The sequence below is a fragment of the Phyllostomus hastatus genome, unplaced genomic scaffold, assembly GCF_019186645.2.
Source record: "Phyllostomus hastatus isolate PE091 unplaced genomic scaffold, TTU_PhHast_1.1 phas_scaffold_501, whole genome shotgun sequence".
Classification (NCBI taxonomy): domain Eukaryota; kingdom Metazoa; phylum Chordata; class Mammalia; order Chiroptera; family Phyllostomidae; genus Phyllostomus; species Phyllostomus hastatus.
In genome coordinates, this window is record NW_025334033.1 from 48,559,751 (window position 1) to 48,574,171 (window position 14,421).

At 41.7% G+C, this 14,421-nt stretch overlaps 1 protein-coding gene across 12 annotated transcripts in view; it reads left to right on the forward strand.

Moving 5' to 3' along the window:
• SIPA1L1 (signal induced proliferation associated 1 like 1) overlaps nt 1-14,421 on the forward strand; it is a 330,102-nt gene that overhangs the window by 193,219 nt on the left and 122,462 nt on the right. For 10 of the 12 annotated variants that reach the window (XM_045822209.1, XM_045822208.1, XM_045822219.1 and 7 more), the window contains one exon: nt 8,208-10,007. In XM_045822209.1, the coding sequence (XP_045678165.1) occupies nt 8,510-10,007 (1,498 nt within the window). In that variant the 5' untranslated portion in view covers nt 8,208-8,509. Of the gene's footprint in view, nt 1-6,889; nt 7,027-7,110; nt 7,570-8,207; nt 10,008-14,421 lie in introns of those variants that run through there. The other 2 variants (XM_045822215.1, XM_045822214.1) reach the window with 2 other exon arrangements.

Sequence of the window (14,421 nt, forward strand, 5' to 3'; positions counted from 1 at the left end):
CCAAGGGGTCCTGAATCCCAGGCCTGAACCAGGGCGGGGCTGCGGTTGAGGAGCCACTGAAGGTTCCTGATAAACACCATGGCCGCGCTAGCACTGTGAGGGAGTTAATTACCAGCATATTTTCCCCACCGGATGGGTTTCTGCTGGATGTAGAGATTCATGTCTGTGTTGGACTCAGAAGTGATACTCAGGCTGTAAGGGGAGGCTTTTTTTCCCTTTTAAATGTATTTTCAAAGTATTTTTTCTGCCATGAATTCTCAAACTGCCAGCCCAGTGTTTACTCGGAGGGAGGCCACTATGTAGTGAACGCTTTGTCAGAAAACGGTCTACCTGCCTCACTGAGAGCAGACAGGCTCAGAGAGCAGGGTGTGGGGGCTGAAGGTGTCAGACAGGGGAGTGGATGACAGCTTTGCCCTTGCGGAGCTGTACCAAGAGAGAGTCTGTACTCAGAAACAAGAGTGTGGTGAAACCATTGAGCCATCTGCATTTAATGGAAATGCTAAGGAATTGTGGAGTGATTTGATACTGTGATTTTTTTTTTGTTTGTTTTAAGCTTTTGGCCCTTGGGTGGTATTTCAAAATCTGCTCAGTGAAATATGGTTCCTGTTAATATTAATCACGATTAATAATGATTTGGATATTAGGGTTGTGCTTAGAAGGAACTTCATGTTCACCCATTCCTCTTACTGATGCTGCATTCTACTCTCTTCCTCAGCTAAATTTAAATTTGCTTCTCAAGTGCCCCTGAATTCTTTTTCAAATATAAATACTCAAATGGAAAAACCCTGATATTTTTAATAAGCCTGTTGTGACGTTCTATCTCACCGAACCCCTCTGGTTCCCCGAATTCTGAACTGCTTTTTCCAGTTAGGTCGCTAGGGATTCGAAGGTGGACTTGTTCGCTCTTTGTCCCCTCTTTCATAGTGACTGACTCAGAGCAAGCACTGAGCAGCGCCCAGGTAGCCCGTGTTGACAGCCTAGAAGTTGTCTTAGTGATGTAGGCTCTCAGCCGGGGGTCAGCACACGTGGATCCATCACAGTTTTCACGGCTTGTCTAATTTGAACCTGACGTAAAACAGTTCAGGCCATCCTTTCCCTTGTGACCTCAGAGGAGAAAGTCACTGTTACTAGACTCTTCCTCTCTTGGTTAAATATACAGTTTCAGTTCCTTTAGCCACGTAGCACTTGAATAATACTCTCCAGAGGGTTGGCCCAGAAGTCCGAGTGGCAACTTCCTTCACATTTAGCCTGACTCTCTGCAGCCCGAGGGTTGTGAGAACAAAAGGTGAGGTGTACTTGTCCGTGGGGTGGCAGGTGTGCCCAGGAAAGGGGAACGAGGGACGATGGCTCCAGCTCTGTCGTGTTTAGGTGTCCTCACCTGGTTTCCAGGTCATGGCAACCTGTGAATGAGCCTCGGGCACAGGGGCTTTTATGGTGATATTAAGCACACGGAAAGCATCTGTAAACAAGGAAGTACAAGCAACTGTGTTAATCATCTGTGAAGTAATTATTCAACTCCTATAAATACTGCTAATCTTATAATCTTTAGTACTCTTGTGTTTTATGTAGTTCTCTTTGGTTTCATTTTAATCAGGGGATTTAGCACAAGATCCTCTCATTGGAATGTTGACTTGTTCAAATGGTTGGAGTTGGAGGGGTAACATATGCAGCATTTTATAATTAATATTCAAGTGTGTGTTCAGTGTACCACATTCCCAGATCATGTTTTATTATTTGGGTTGGGTGTTTTTTTTTTTTTTTTAGCAACAGAATGATGGGTTTATTTATTTTTTCTAAGTTTTTTCTTTTGATTATAAAAGTTATACATGCCAATTTTAGAAAGTAAATATAGATAAATATTAAACCATTAGTCATAATTCAGTTGTCTAAAGACAAGCATTACAAATCCTTTGGTAAACTTTCTTTGGCTTATTTATATATCTGTATGTAACTTAAATTTATAAGGTATATACAAATTTGTTTTTATCTTGAATTCTTCTAAAACTAGGCCTGTTTGCCCCCAATCATGTTCAATAGGATACCCAGTATAAAAATGTTCTGTTTTTTTAAAGTGAGTTCATGGTCAAATCAGTTAAGAAATCTCTTACTTTAATAAAGTTAGTATTGTTGGTTTGCTTTTTTTTTTTAACTGGAGCTTTCATGGAGCCTTTAACATACTAGCATGTATTATCGTGTCCTGAGGGAGATGAAATGTAGTGTGTCTCTGCCTTATTAATTATAGAACCGTTTTCCTGTGAATAAATAGTTTGAAGAATTCGAAGCATGGTCTGGGAAACGTTGACAAGCATGTTCCCCTGCTTACGAGACCTCCACTGGCTGTCCACCCTGGCGTGCACCTCTCACACTCCCTTTCCTCTGCATATACTTGATGATAGGTTGTTTAGTGTCAGGTCGTGTTTGATAATCAGCTGTACAGTACCAGATCACAGCTGACAGTATCGATGAATACACTTTTAATGTATTTTAAATGAATATTGACAGGCAAACTAGCACATGAAAAACACTCACTGGCTTTATTGAGTCTGGTCTCTCGATACCCTGGGGCCAGGCATGGGTACTCTCACAATACCCCTGATGAATGGGTGCGCTCCGGTTTCTTTTCCTTGAAAGTATTAGTTTACTGCACTTCAAACACTTAGTCTTTTTCCTCTAATATTGATTCACCGTTATCTCTCTACTTTCTACCTTCTTGCTTTCAGCTCTTCAAACCTAGCTCATTGGCATTAAATAATCGCTATTGCACACATTCAGTCATATTTAAGTGTGAAAGATAAACACTCACACTTATGTGTATTTTTTATTTTGCCACCTATCGGATAATTTTACCACTTACCAATCATTCTGTCATGTAACTTGCTCTATGATTTCTTTTTCTATCAGCCCTCTTCTGGCCTCAAGCTTTCTGCTAATTTTTCATGTTTTCTTTCACCCTCAGATATACAAAGTATATTCTAGCTTTAGTAAGCCTTTGAAATATAATTTTATTTACTGAGCTTTTTTAGTTAGGAGAGTAGATGTGAGACAAGTGTTATTCTCTCTTTCGATTCTTACTTTGCCAAACAGGCATGTTTTAAATTGTGTTCTGCCCTGGCCAGTGTGGCCGAGCTGATTGAAGTGTTGTCCTATAAACTGAAAGGTTGCAGTATTGATTCCTAGTCAGGGCACATGCTGAGGTTATGGGTTTGGTCCCCAGTTGGGGCACGAATGAGGGGCAAGTAACGGATGTTTCTCTCCTCTCTCTCCCTGCCTTCCCCCCCTTTAAAAAAATCAATAGGCATGTCCGAGGGTACAGATAGATAAATAAATTGCTTTCTTATATGTAAATGAAACTCTATCCTTTTATGTACATATTTGTATCCATACTTATTCACTTGGTTAATTTCAGGGTAAGTTATTTAAATTGACTTTCAAGTCAGTGTTGTCTTGTTCAGACAGTGAACATTTGGAGAGCAGGAACTAGATTTACCAACTCCGTTTTTCCCAGTCCTTCCTGGGACTTTTTGTTACAGGGGAAATTCGAGTCTAAAAAGTTACGTGCTGATTCATGAAGCTTAAGTTATGGATGACACGGCACTGAGTTGTTTGTATGTGTTTCAGGCTCACTTGAAAGAGCGAGATGTCCCTTTATCTGAGCTGTTACTTGTGTGTAATGTGAGTGAATTTTAGGAAAGCCAAGAAGGAATATAAAGAGAATAGTTTGTCTTATTTGGTTATCTTATTTAATCTAATGTTCAAGCACTGAAGTCAAACTTCTGTTTGAAAACAAAATTGTCTATTATATTCTAAAGTAAGAATACTTATGGGTGTTCTAAATCTGTCTATTCAACCTCATAAACTATTTACATTGATGTTTTCATGAATGCTCTTAGGATCGTATAGCGTAGTTCTCAATTACTGGAGCAGTGCACTAGTTGTTAAAACTCCCGTTGCCCCGAAGTAGAGAGAGCTGGCTCTGCCCTTGAGGTTGCGCCAGCTAGGGAATCTGACAGATGCCATTTGGGACTGTGGAAGTATTTGATGAGGAGTGCTACACCTTTTTGGTGAATGCAGCATACTGTACTACAAATTGTGTCAGGAAAGAAACTGTAGTTGTTGGTGTTTTCTTGTTTTGTTCTTCCTTCCCACATCTTTCAGTGTAGCCTTTAAACTATTCTTTACGCCCCTGGCATAAGGAAGGTGGTTCGTTCCCATGCTGTTCTCTCCATTTGGTTCCTTGTATTATGTATTGTTTTCACTTCCTTACCACCTATTCATTTCTTGGGAAAAAAAGATTTTTTCACTTTTTCCTTGTCAGTTAATTGTATAAAATATATAAATAAGGAAGATATCAAACGAGCACTTTCATATATATTATCTGGAGTTTAGGGTAGCAGATCACAAGTAGAGATTTGGAAGTAACTACATAGATATTTAAAGCTGCAGGTACCTATAACATCACCAGAACACTGGCCACCACGCACATATCTCGTCAAGTAATTTCATTATTCTGTTTTTATTCAGTTGCACAGACAACTGTGGTCCAACCAAGTCAGCACCCTGCTTTCCAGGGTAATATGTTTACTCCAGTATACCCAGGTCTGCGATCACACCCTAAGGCACTCAAGGGCTCACATCTTAGTACTGTACCCTTCACAGTCCCTTCCAAAAATACGAAGAACGGTAAGAGAAGTAAGCCGAGGAAATCACCCTGGAATCACCAGCTTCTACATGGAGCCTCCCGGTGATACGGAGGAGTGAGCAAAAAGCGAGAGGCAAGAGAAAATGAAGAACACGGTGATCCTGGAGGTCCAGAGAAGAGAGTTTCAGAAAGGAGGGAGGGGTCAAAAGTGTAAATGTCTCAGAGAGAATGACAAGGATTGTTTTACACCTGCAGCTTCCCTTGGAAGAAGGGCCTGTTTTCTCAGCTGTCCCTAGCACCCAGTGTGTGGTTGATGCTTAGAAGAGAATGCAGAAAATCTGGGGAGGAGTTAGAGGCAAGGAGAAAGCACTTCTTCTGGAAGAATGGCGTTATCAGGAAAGGGTGGTAGGTTATGTTGTGCTAGACCGAGTGATGAATAGACTTTCAACTAGTAGGATTTGAATGGATCTTCTCGTTTTCTGATATAGTTTCCACCAACTCACGGAACTAAAAGTGGGATTGGTGTTCTAGCCAAATGGATCTACCATGGACTCAAATAGTAGCTCCAGCTGTAAAATTAAATATGTAACAAGGAAGTTTCTTATATAGCTTGCTCTTTCAACAGATGGAGGTGACATGCTGTAAATAAGTATTGTTCCTCTGTTTAATTCTATTGCTTTTTGCCATATTTAGTGATGCTTAGGCAGGTTTACTGATAATCAGAATTACTAATAATTGTCAGCATATGTTTGCCATTTCCATCGATCCTAAGGACTGGGTTTTGGCTGTTATTGATTTGTCAGCATACAGGCATACCTCATCTTACTGCGTTTTGCTTTACTGAGCTTCACAGATGTTGCACTTCTTATAAATTAAAAGCAAGACCCTCCCCCAGCAAAAAGATTACAGCTTGCTTTATTGCAGTAGTGGCTTTGTTGCGGTGGTCTGGAACCGAACCCGCAGCGTCTCCGAGGTATGCCTGTATTGCCCACATGGATGACATCTCTATTTTTACTCATAGTTTAATCCACAGCATATATTGTATTTCCACATAGGCTTAGTCAGCGTGCAAAGTTTATATTGCACCAGGAGGGGTATGATGATACAAATGAGGGTGGAGAAAGGGAGGGGAGAAAAAGGGAAAGTAGGAAAGAATGGGGAAAAATTGTCATTTAACTTAGGAGTCGTCTGTCTTAAACCTCCTAAGTCTCTATAGGTCATTAAACTGTGGGCACTCTCCTGCCCTGTGCTCATCTATATTTTGAAATGGAAAAAAAAAAAAAAGACAGTGCGTTGCTATAATAAAGATGTAATAGGAGGCTTGGCATGTCCTTTAAACTGTGATGAAATTTTTATGTTTAGAGTAAGATTTTTTTTAATCCATTAAAAATATAGGAAGCATATGTGATGTTCTGAAGAGAACTGCAGAATCAATAGTAATGATCAAGACTGGGTGTTTCCGAGTCAGTTCAAAGTTCAGGTGGTTGTATTTTAGTGCTGGCTTCTAGTTTCCTTCTACAGTGGATCAACTTCACATGTCCTTAGAAAGACAGTCCTGCAACATGCTGTTTTCTGAGGGAAGTGAAATGTGGCAAGAATGAGTTTTTATCCTGTTGGGACTGGTTTACTGGCCTTTTTGAGAATGAGAGTTCTGGCACTAAGGTGATTTATCTTGACTTTGTGAGAAGTGTGGAAAGCATCTGGTTTTTATAAAAGTCTATTTAGAATTATTCCTTATGAGAGTGCATTTTTTCTCTGAAAGATATTTATTTCATTGAAATAAACAGCATTTTTCCCTCCAGTTAAAAAAATAGCTCAGAAGATCTGGCTTGCACTGTCAGAAGATTGTTCCCTTGGTGATGGATGGGTGCTTACTTTGCATTTTGGCTCAGGTGACTGGTTTTCCTTCTGTTTTGTGACGGGCACCCCTTGATTCTGAGCTGTGGCCACGTGTGCTGCCTTCGGACGCAACAGTTAGCACGTTCTTCCACTTGAAGGCTTAATGTTTAAGAGGAGCCTGTAAAGTTCTGAAACGGAAAGGAAATCAGAGCACTGTGACAGCAGAACTCTCTAGAAAGCGCAGAAGCCAGGTTTAATTAGGTAGCAGTGCAAAACCATTATCCCCCTCACAAAAGGTGGGGAAGGGGAGGGGCAGGAGAACAATTGGCGTTTATCTGAGCCGCTGCCCAGCCCAGCCCGGGAGCCCAGCTGGAGCTAGGCTCGCCCTGCATTCTGCAGGCGGCGTGCAGTTTTTGAAACACCCCTCAATGTTCCAGCCTTTAAATAGCAGCGAGTCTTCTAAAATGATGCTGCGTACTGCAAGAGGAACTAAAGCCGCTGCCTTGCAGGCAGGAAGCCGACAAGCAAGATGCTTAATTATTGTGGAAGTAAGTGCTTGTTACTGCCGTGCGGAGTGCGGGGAGTGCGCGGGTCGCCCTCGGGTGTCAGCCGTGATTTGTAGACAATGCAGCCCTGTCAGCGCAGTGCTGGTTCAGCAGCATCTTCCCCAACATGGATTTGGCAAGAATTTAAAGGCCACCTCTTGTGCCTTTTGTGGAGTCCTGGAAAAGGGTCCTCTGCCTTTATTTTCAGGATGTACGCCACCATGCAGGATTTTGTACTCAGAAATTGTGCCTCTTGCCTCCTGACTGATGTGCACATGAGGAAGTTGGTTTTCTTCGGCCCTCACCTGGAAGGATGTTAACAGTTCTCTGTCGCCTCTTGGGGAGTATGCGGAGATCTGGCCACCGCAGCATTTTGTTTCTGCTTTCTTCATAAATTAACACTGAAGGGTGGGGTGGGTTGCAATGCATGAGGAGATGCCGGCATTTTGTGAAATAGTTCTAGCTTTAGGAGTGGATGGAACTGAAGAGAGCCTGGCAAGAGGTGGTGGTGAATGCTGGATTCGCTCTGAAATATTCCTCTTTGGGGTAAGTAATAAAGTGGAGGAAAATGCAGAAGAGTGCTCACGGATGTAATGGCTCTGGGAAAACACTGTTTTCTCTCGGTTGGGTTTGCTCTTGCCAACTATGTTAAGCCTTTGTAAAGAAACAAAAGACAAGATAGGATTTCGAAATGTAGGTGTTAAAAAATGAGTGTTGCAACATGTTAAATAATTTTTCAGTTTTTTAGCCTTGTTGAACACTGACTGTGTGTTGCTCTAAGTACTGAACTCGGTTGGCTGTGTCTCAAACTTCTGGTCAGCACGGCGGTTCGGATGCTCTGCTCATCAGAGGTCACTGGAGTCCCTGCTGGGTCTGTCCTAAGGGTTGGGGCCTCGGTATCCTGGAACGAGATCCTCTCTGTCTCCCAGTTACATGAAACAGTTCAATTAGGCTGAAGTATTAATAGTCTTTTAAAATGTATATAATTTAAAAGATTAATTTTATTAAACAGTTTTACTTTCTTCCTCTCTTTCAAACCTGCTTTACTAAAATACTGGGTTGTGAGCTGCGAACCACATCCATTATGAAGTCTTGTCTTTTCGTGTGTCTGGTTTTGGCAGTTGCGTATTTATTTTTAGATGTATTTATCGAATGCTAATTCCAATTGTCCTTCTCTCTTTTAGAGAAAGCATGGGATTATGGCAGCCACAGAGTCCCAGTAATACAACTTCCATTCAGTTTTTTCTCAAAGGAAGCCATTTATTAAAGTGAAGCAAAGAAACAATAGTGGATTATAATGTTTTGAAGATTTGGATTTTCAGAAGCTTGAAAACAAGGCATCATTTAACCTTTTAAATGAAAAAGATTAAGATCTTGAGCAGCTGCTGTCTTTGCTGGAACCCGTTCTCCGTAAGGGAAGTGCACATTTACAACTTAGATATGATGGTCCTTTCTGCAGGGATTTAAGTCCGGTTGCTTTCCCACCATGACCAGCCTGAAACGGTCGCAGACGGAGAGGCCTATTGCCACCGAGAGGGCCTCCGTGGTCGGCGCAGATGGCCCTCCCAAAGTGCACACTGACGACTTCTACATGCGGCGCTTCAGGTCCCAAAATGGCAGCTTGGGATCCTCGGTCATGGCTCCCGTGGGGCCCCCCCGCAGCGAAGGCCCTCACCATATAACCTCGACCCCCGGAGTTCCAAAGATGGGGGTTAGGGCGAGAATTGCAGATTGGCCCCCAAGGAAGGAAAACGTAAAAGAATCTAGCCGTTCAAGCCAGGAAATAGAAACCTCAAGTTGCCTTGAGAGCCTGTCCTCCAAAAGCAGTCCTGTGAGTCAGGGAAGTTCTGTTAGCCTCAATTCCAGTGACTCAGCCATGTTGAAGAGCATACAGAACACGCTGAAGAACAAGACCCGGCCGCTGGAGAACATGGACTCCAGATTTCTCATGCCTGAAGCCTATCCCAGCTCCCCCAGGAAGGCTCTTCGCAGAATACGGCAGCGGAGCAACAGTGATATCACCATAAGTGAACTTGACGTGGATAGCTTTGATGAATGTATCTCGCCCACATACAAGACTGGGCCATCACTGCACAGGGAATATGGTAGCACATCTTCGATCGATAAGCAGGGAACGTCCGGAGAGAGCTTCTTTGACTTGTTAAAGGGCTACAAAGATGACAAATCCGATCGAGGTCCAACTCCAACCAAGCTCAGTGACTTTCTCATCGCCGGTGGGGCCAAGGGTTCTGGTTTCTCTTTGGATGTCATAGATGGGCCCATCTCACAGAGAGAGAACCTCAGGCTCTTCAAGGAACGGGAAAAACCACTCAAGCGACGGTCCAAGTCTGAAACCGGAGACTCTTCCATTTTTCGTAAATTACGCAATGCCAAAGCTGACGAACTTGGGAAATCATCCGATCTTGAAGATAACCGATCAGAAGACTCTGTCAGACCCTGGACATGTCCAAAGTGCTTTGCCCACTACGATGTTCAGAGTATATTGTTTGACTTGAATGAGGCGATTATGAACAGGCACAATGTTATTAAGAGGAGGAACACCACCACGGGGGCTTCGGCAGCTGCCGTGGCTTCCTTAGTTTCAGGGCCATTGTCTCACTCGACCAGTTTCAGCTCCCCGATGGGCAGCACGGAGGACCTGAATTCCAAGGGAAGCCTCGGGATGGACCAGGGAGACGATAAAAGCAACGAACTTGTAATGAGCTGCCCGTATTTCCGGAACGAGATAGGTGGAGAAGGTGAAAGGAAAATCAGTCTGTCCAAATCCAACTCCGGTTCCTTCAGTGGATGTGAAAGTGCCTCCTTTGAGTCTGCACTGAGCTCCCACTGCACCAATGCAGGAGTGGCGGTCCTGGAGGTGCCCAAGGAGAACTTGGTGCTGCATCTGGATCGAGTGAAAAGGTACATTGTGGAGCATGTGGACCTCGGCGCTTACTATTACAGGAAATTCTTCTATCAGAAGGGTGAGTAGGTAGCTTTCGTTGTTTTAATTTTCTGTGTGTACTTTCTGGGAGTACTATTTGTTTCTTTGAGCAGTGTGACAAAAGTTTTCATGTATTGCTTCTTTTCTCTTGATGGTAAAATAGTTAAATAGTATTTGCTGCAATTTTTTTTTTGCATTTTTTGAGTTATTTCCTTTCAGGTAATAAAATGCCTTGTATGTTAAATATTCATGTTTTCAAAAAATAATACAGACCCTTTGATTTACTGTATGAGATTATAGTCTTTGTATAGAAGACTTGTTTTACCTTTAGGGATACATTTTAAAGTTGAAAATATTTTAAATATAGCTTTATCTTAAGGATTACAAAACTAATCTTAATGTAACCTTTCATTAATTAAGCACTTTTGCAATTGGTACAGGACTATTGCTTTTCCTCCTCAATGTTCTCATCAATTAATGGGAATTGTAATGCATTCTTATCTGTTTCGCAGGAATTTTAGTGGGAATTAATTACACTATTTCACAAAAGTCACAGAGCCAATGAGTTTCAGAGGCAGGAATCAAACTTAGGTCTTCTGTATTTGAGCAGAAAAAAGCACTTTAGATACAAGTACCCTTAACCTGTTGGTGACTTCCTTTCTAGTCTTTTTTTTTGTTGTTGTTGTTGTTCTGTAGGGGAAAAACAATACATATATTGGTGGATTATACTTTGTATACAGTTTTATCCATACTTTTCAGAAAGGCCCTGTGATTTATTAAACAGTAATTTAAATGAACTCAAAAGCTTTCTAAAGTGTTTTTGAGCAGCATTATTCATTGAAGAGTAGGAAGTTTGTCATAGAAACCTCCACGCTAGGAAACAGGATGCTCCCCAAGGAGGGACGTGCACCTGCGGTCCAGAGCACTGCCTGGCTCAGCAATCTCTGCGGCCAGGTGAGAGGCCGCCTGTATGCAAATGACTGCAGCCATGTTTTGATTTTTCACTTAAAACTGTTCTGGAGTTTTGAGTCTTACGTAGACTTATTCTCCCAAATGACATTTCATTTTTAGCACTCATTATTATGGCTTTAGAATGAATTTTATTGTAAGGTTATTACATGATAGACCCCATTCGAAAGGATCTGTTGACCAAAGAATCTTATCTTGTTACAAATACATATGTCTCCTAAATATTTATGGCAATGGTCCTGGAATCAATATGATAATGAAGACCCCAGTTTCATTTTTAAGCAGTCTTTATTCTCTCAATAATTTTCTGGGATTCAGATTTTAGAGATCACTTTTTTCTTGTACTGTCCTTTAAAATAATAGGGTTTCTCAGTATTGCCATCTTGGCATTTGGGGCCAGATAGTTTTCTGCAGGGGGGCTAGCCTATGCGTTGCAGAATGTTTAGCAGCACCCCTGGCCTCTACACCCTTGATGCCAGCAGGTATCCTCTCTCCCACCCGAGGTGTGACAACTTAAAGTATCTCCAGGCACTGCCAGATACCCCTTCAGCAGTAGTAATATTGCGCCTAGTTGAGAATGCCTGATTCATTCATTGTACCTGGGGAGACTTTCCACAGGTGATTCTGAACTGTCTCTAGGTGGAGGCCATCTTGCTCACAACTGATACTTGAAGTCCAATGTAAGAGAGAGCAAATTAGTTATACTCTTACTCATGTAGTAGTAGGCAATCTTTTCCAGTTAGGCAATATGATAGCATCAACAATGAACATGTTTTTGAGCACTTATATGTATCAGGAACTTTGCTGAACCTTGATAGGACATTCATTTTCTCATTACAGTTCTCTGCCCACTGAGGTAGGATCTCTATTGGTGACATTTTCCAGAGGAGAAAACTGGGCTTAAGTGACTCTAGTGCTTATGCTGTCATGGAGCTAGTAATACTGGAACCGGTCAGTCATGTTCTTAACCTGTGTGCCCTGCTCTCTTCTTTCCTCTAAAGGGGAGGAGCCTATTTTTGTGTTTCAGTCTGGTAGAAGTTTGTTTAAAGTATTTTTCTCTGTCCAGAGTTTGGGATAAAAATTTGAGTGCCTATATATCAGAGTAATCTATCTTAGCTCATCATACTTCATAAATTTAAAAGTCACCAATCCAAAGTAGTTTCTAATTTGAAACATGGAAAATACCCCTCTTATCCAGCATAATTGGAACTGGTTAATTGAAAATACCAGGTTAAATTGAAAAGGTTAATTGGGAAACCTTTTTAAAGTGTTATACATATTCAAAATATTATATTTTCATTAAAATATATTTGCCAAACTCTTGTGAGGCCAAGGGCATTTCTTTGACAGTGATTCTGCTGTTCTGAGTTCTATAATGTATTAATAGTATAGCCACAAGAGCAAAAACATCGACACTAGCAGAGCAATCTGAATATTATAAAACCTTGGGTTTCATATTTTTTTCTTTTCACTCACATCTCATTCAACAGCTTTCTTTTTAGTGATTTGTCTCTATTAAGTCTTTCCAAAGCCTTCAACTTAGCTTTTAGTAGAAACAAAGTTTATCTTGGGTGCTCATATTACATAAGCTTTCATAATATTTAATTAAATTTCATAATTACAGTAACAAGTCAACTGGCATAAACAAGTTTGGTTAGCATGACGTCTGGCTGGTGGGAGAGAAACCCTATGTGTGTGGCAGTGGAGATTGCCTGCTGGTGCCATTGGGCACTCGTCATCGTGGTTGACAGAGAGGCCGGAGCTGTAGTTCATCCGCAAAGTCAGTTCAGTGAAAGGCAGGCAGTGCCCGCTGTGTTTCTTGGGCCACACAACTTAGAATTTTTAAATCAAGTGGGTCATTTGTCACGATATAACATACAACAAATTATGGCTATGAATAACATCACTTGAAGCTGATATTAAGTCCCCTAAAGTATAACTGTACACTAAAACATTTATATAATATATATCCTTTTATCACTGTATATAATATAGTTAAGAAATTGTTTTATAATTTTTACATACAAATTGATTCACTGTAATTATTGAACTAACTCATCTTTCCTAATCGGAACCGTAAAGTGAGCCCATCCTTTTGAAGGATTACACCAGTGTCAGATGTAGTTTATCTTCCAGCTACAGGGTATAGTGCCCCAACGTGGTTGTCATTCTGACCCCTTTATCACCGTGTATTTTCCATTTTTCTGTTTAATTAATTCCTGGCTTCACTGTGGCTGAGTCTCTGGGGAAAACCATTCACTTCACTGTAGTATACTCTACTGGCAACATTAGATGTAAAATTTAATTGTGTTTGGTTGGTGAAGCTGCAGTTACTTTTTAAATATTACGTTGTTTTTATAAACACCATTATTTTGAAAATTTAGTCTTTAGAGGGTATTAGGCTTCAATATGTAAGTCCAGTCCCTTGCTGGATAGAGGCTGGACCAGCAGAGGAATCCCAGTGATGGCACTACTAAAATAAGCAACACACTGTCCGTGTTCTTTCCGGTCCTTTCTCCTGCCCACTTCTCTCTGCTGTCTTGCTAGTGTGTGTGATGTGTCTGCTGAGACTCACTGAGGATTAAACGATGGGAGTGGTTTATTGTGTTCTAGCTTCGTGCTCCTCACTTAGTGCTCAGAGGACCCCGAGGTGCAGTTGTCTTTTCCATAAGTACAAAGGGTGTAGTCACAGCCTTCCCAGAGAGGAGACACACACTAGGCAGTGGATAGCATGAAGATTAATCTGATCATCTCCCTTTGCGTCCATATATATTTTGTAGTTAGCTTTTATTTACACAGTCACCATGATCAAAGTACTAGGAAATTTGTAAGTGGAAAATACTAAGTTATAGAGTAATTGTTACCTACAGCTGCCATGGCTTATTGAGGAGGGGACTTTTTCCTAGCCATTACTCACTTCATTTGCTTCGCCCATACAGGGTTTTTTTGTTTGTTTTTTTTTTTTTTTCAGTTTTGCACTGAGTACACAGTTGCGTTGGAGGCATGACCTCCCTGAGTCCCATTCAGAGCTCTGCATTAATGGAAAAGAGAGGAGTCCGTGGGTTGCCTTGGCTGAGGTGTTTGTTTGCTGCTCCAGCGATCAGAATGTTGATAGGCTTATCTGATGCCAGGTGGGGCGTCACTCCCAAAGTCATTACTGAAGATGCTCTGATAGGGAAGGGCCTCGCCCTCCGCTGTGGCCCGGAGGAACTGCCACCATCTGGTCTGCAGCTCATCTGAGAATATTTTCCCACTCCTGAAAAGAGGGAATACCAAATGCTTGTGCACCTGATTATTCTTATAACTTTAAGCCACCAGATTTGATTGTTTTCTATTGTTCACCTATACCTGCACCTCTGCCCACCCCACCACACACCCGTGTTCTGGAGCTCACATGCACATTCCCACGCACAAATCTGGTCAGCAGCGTGTCGGGCCCCAGGATCACTGGTTTAAGGTCACAGACAACTCGGATTTCGGTTGTT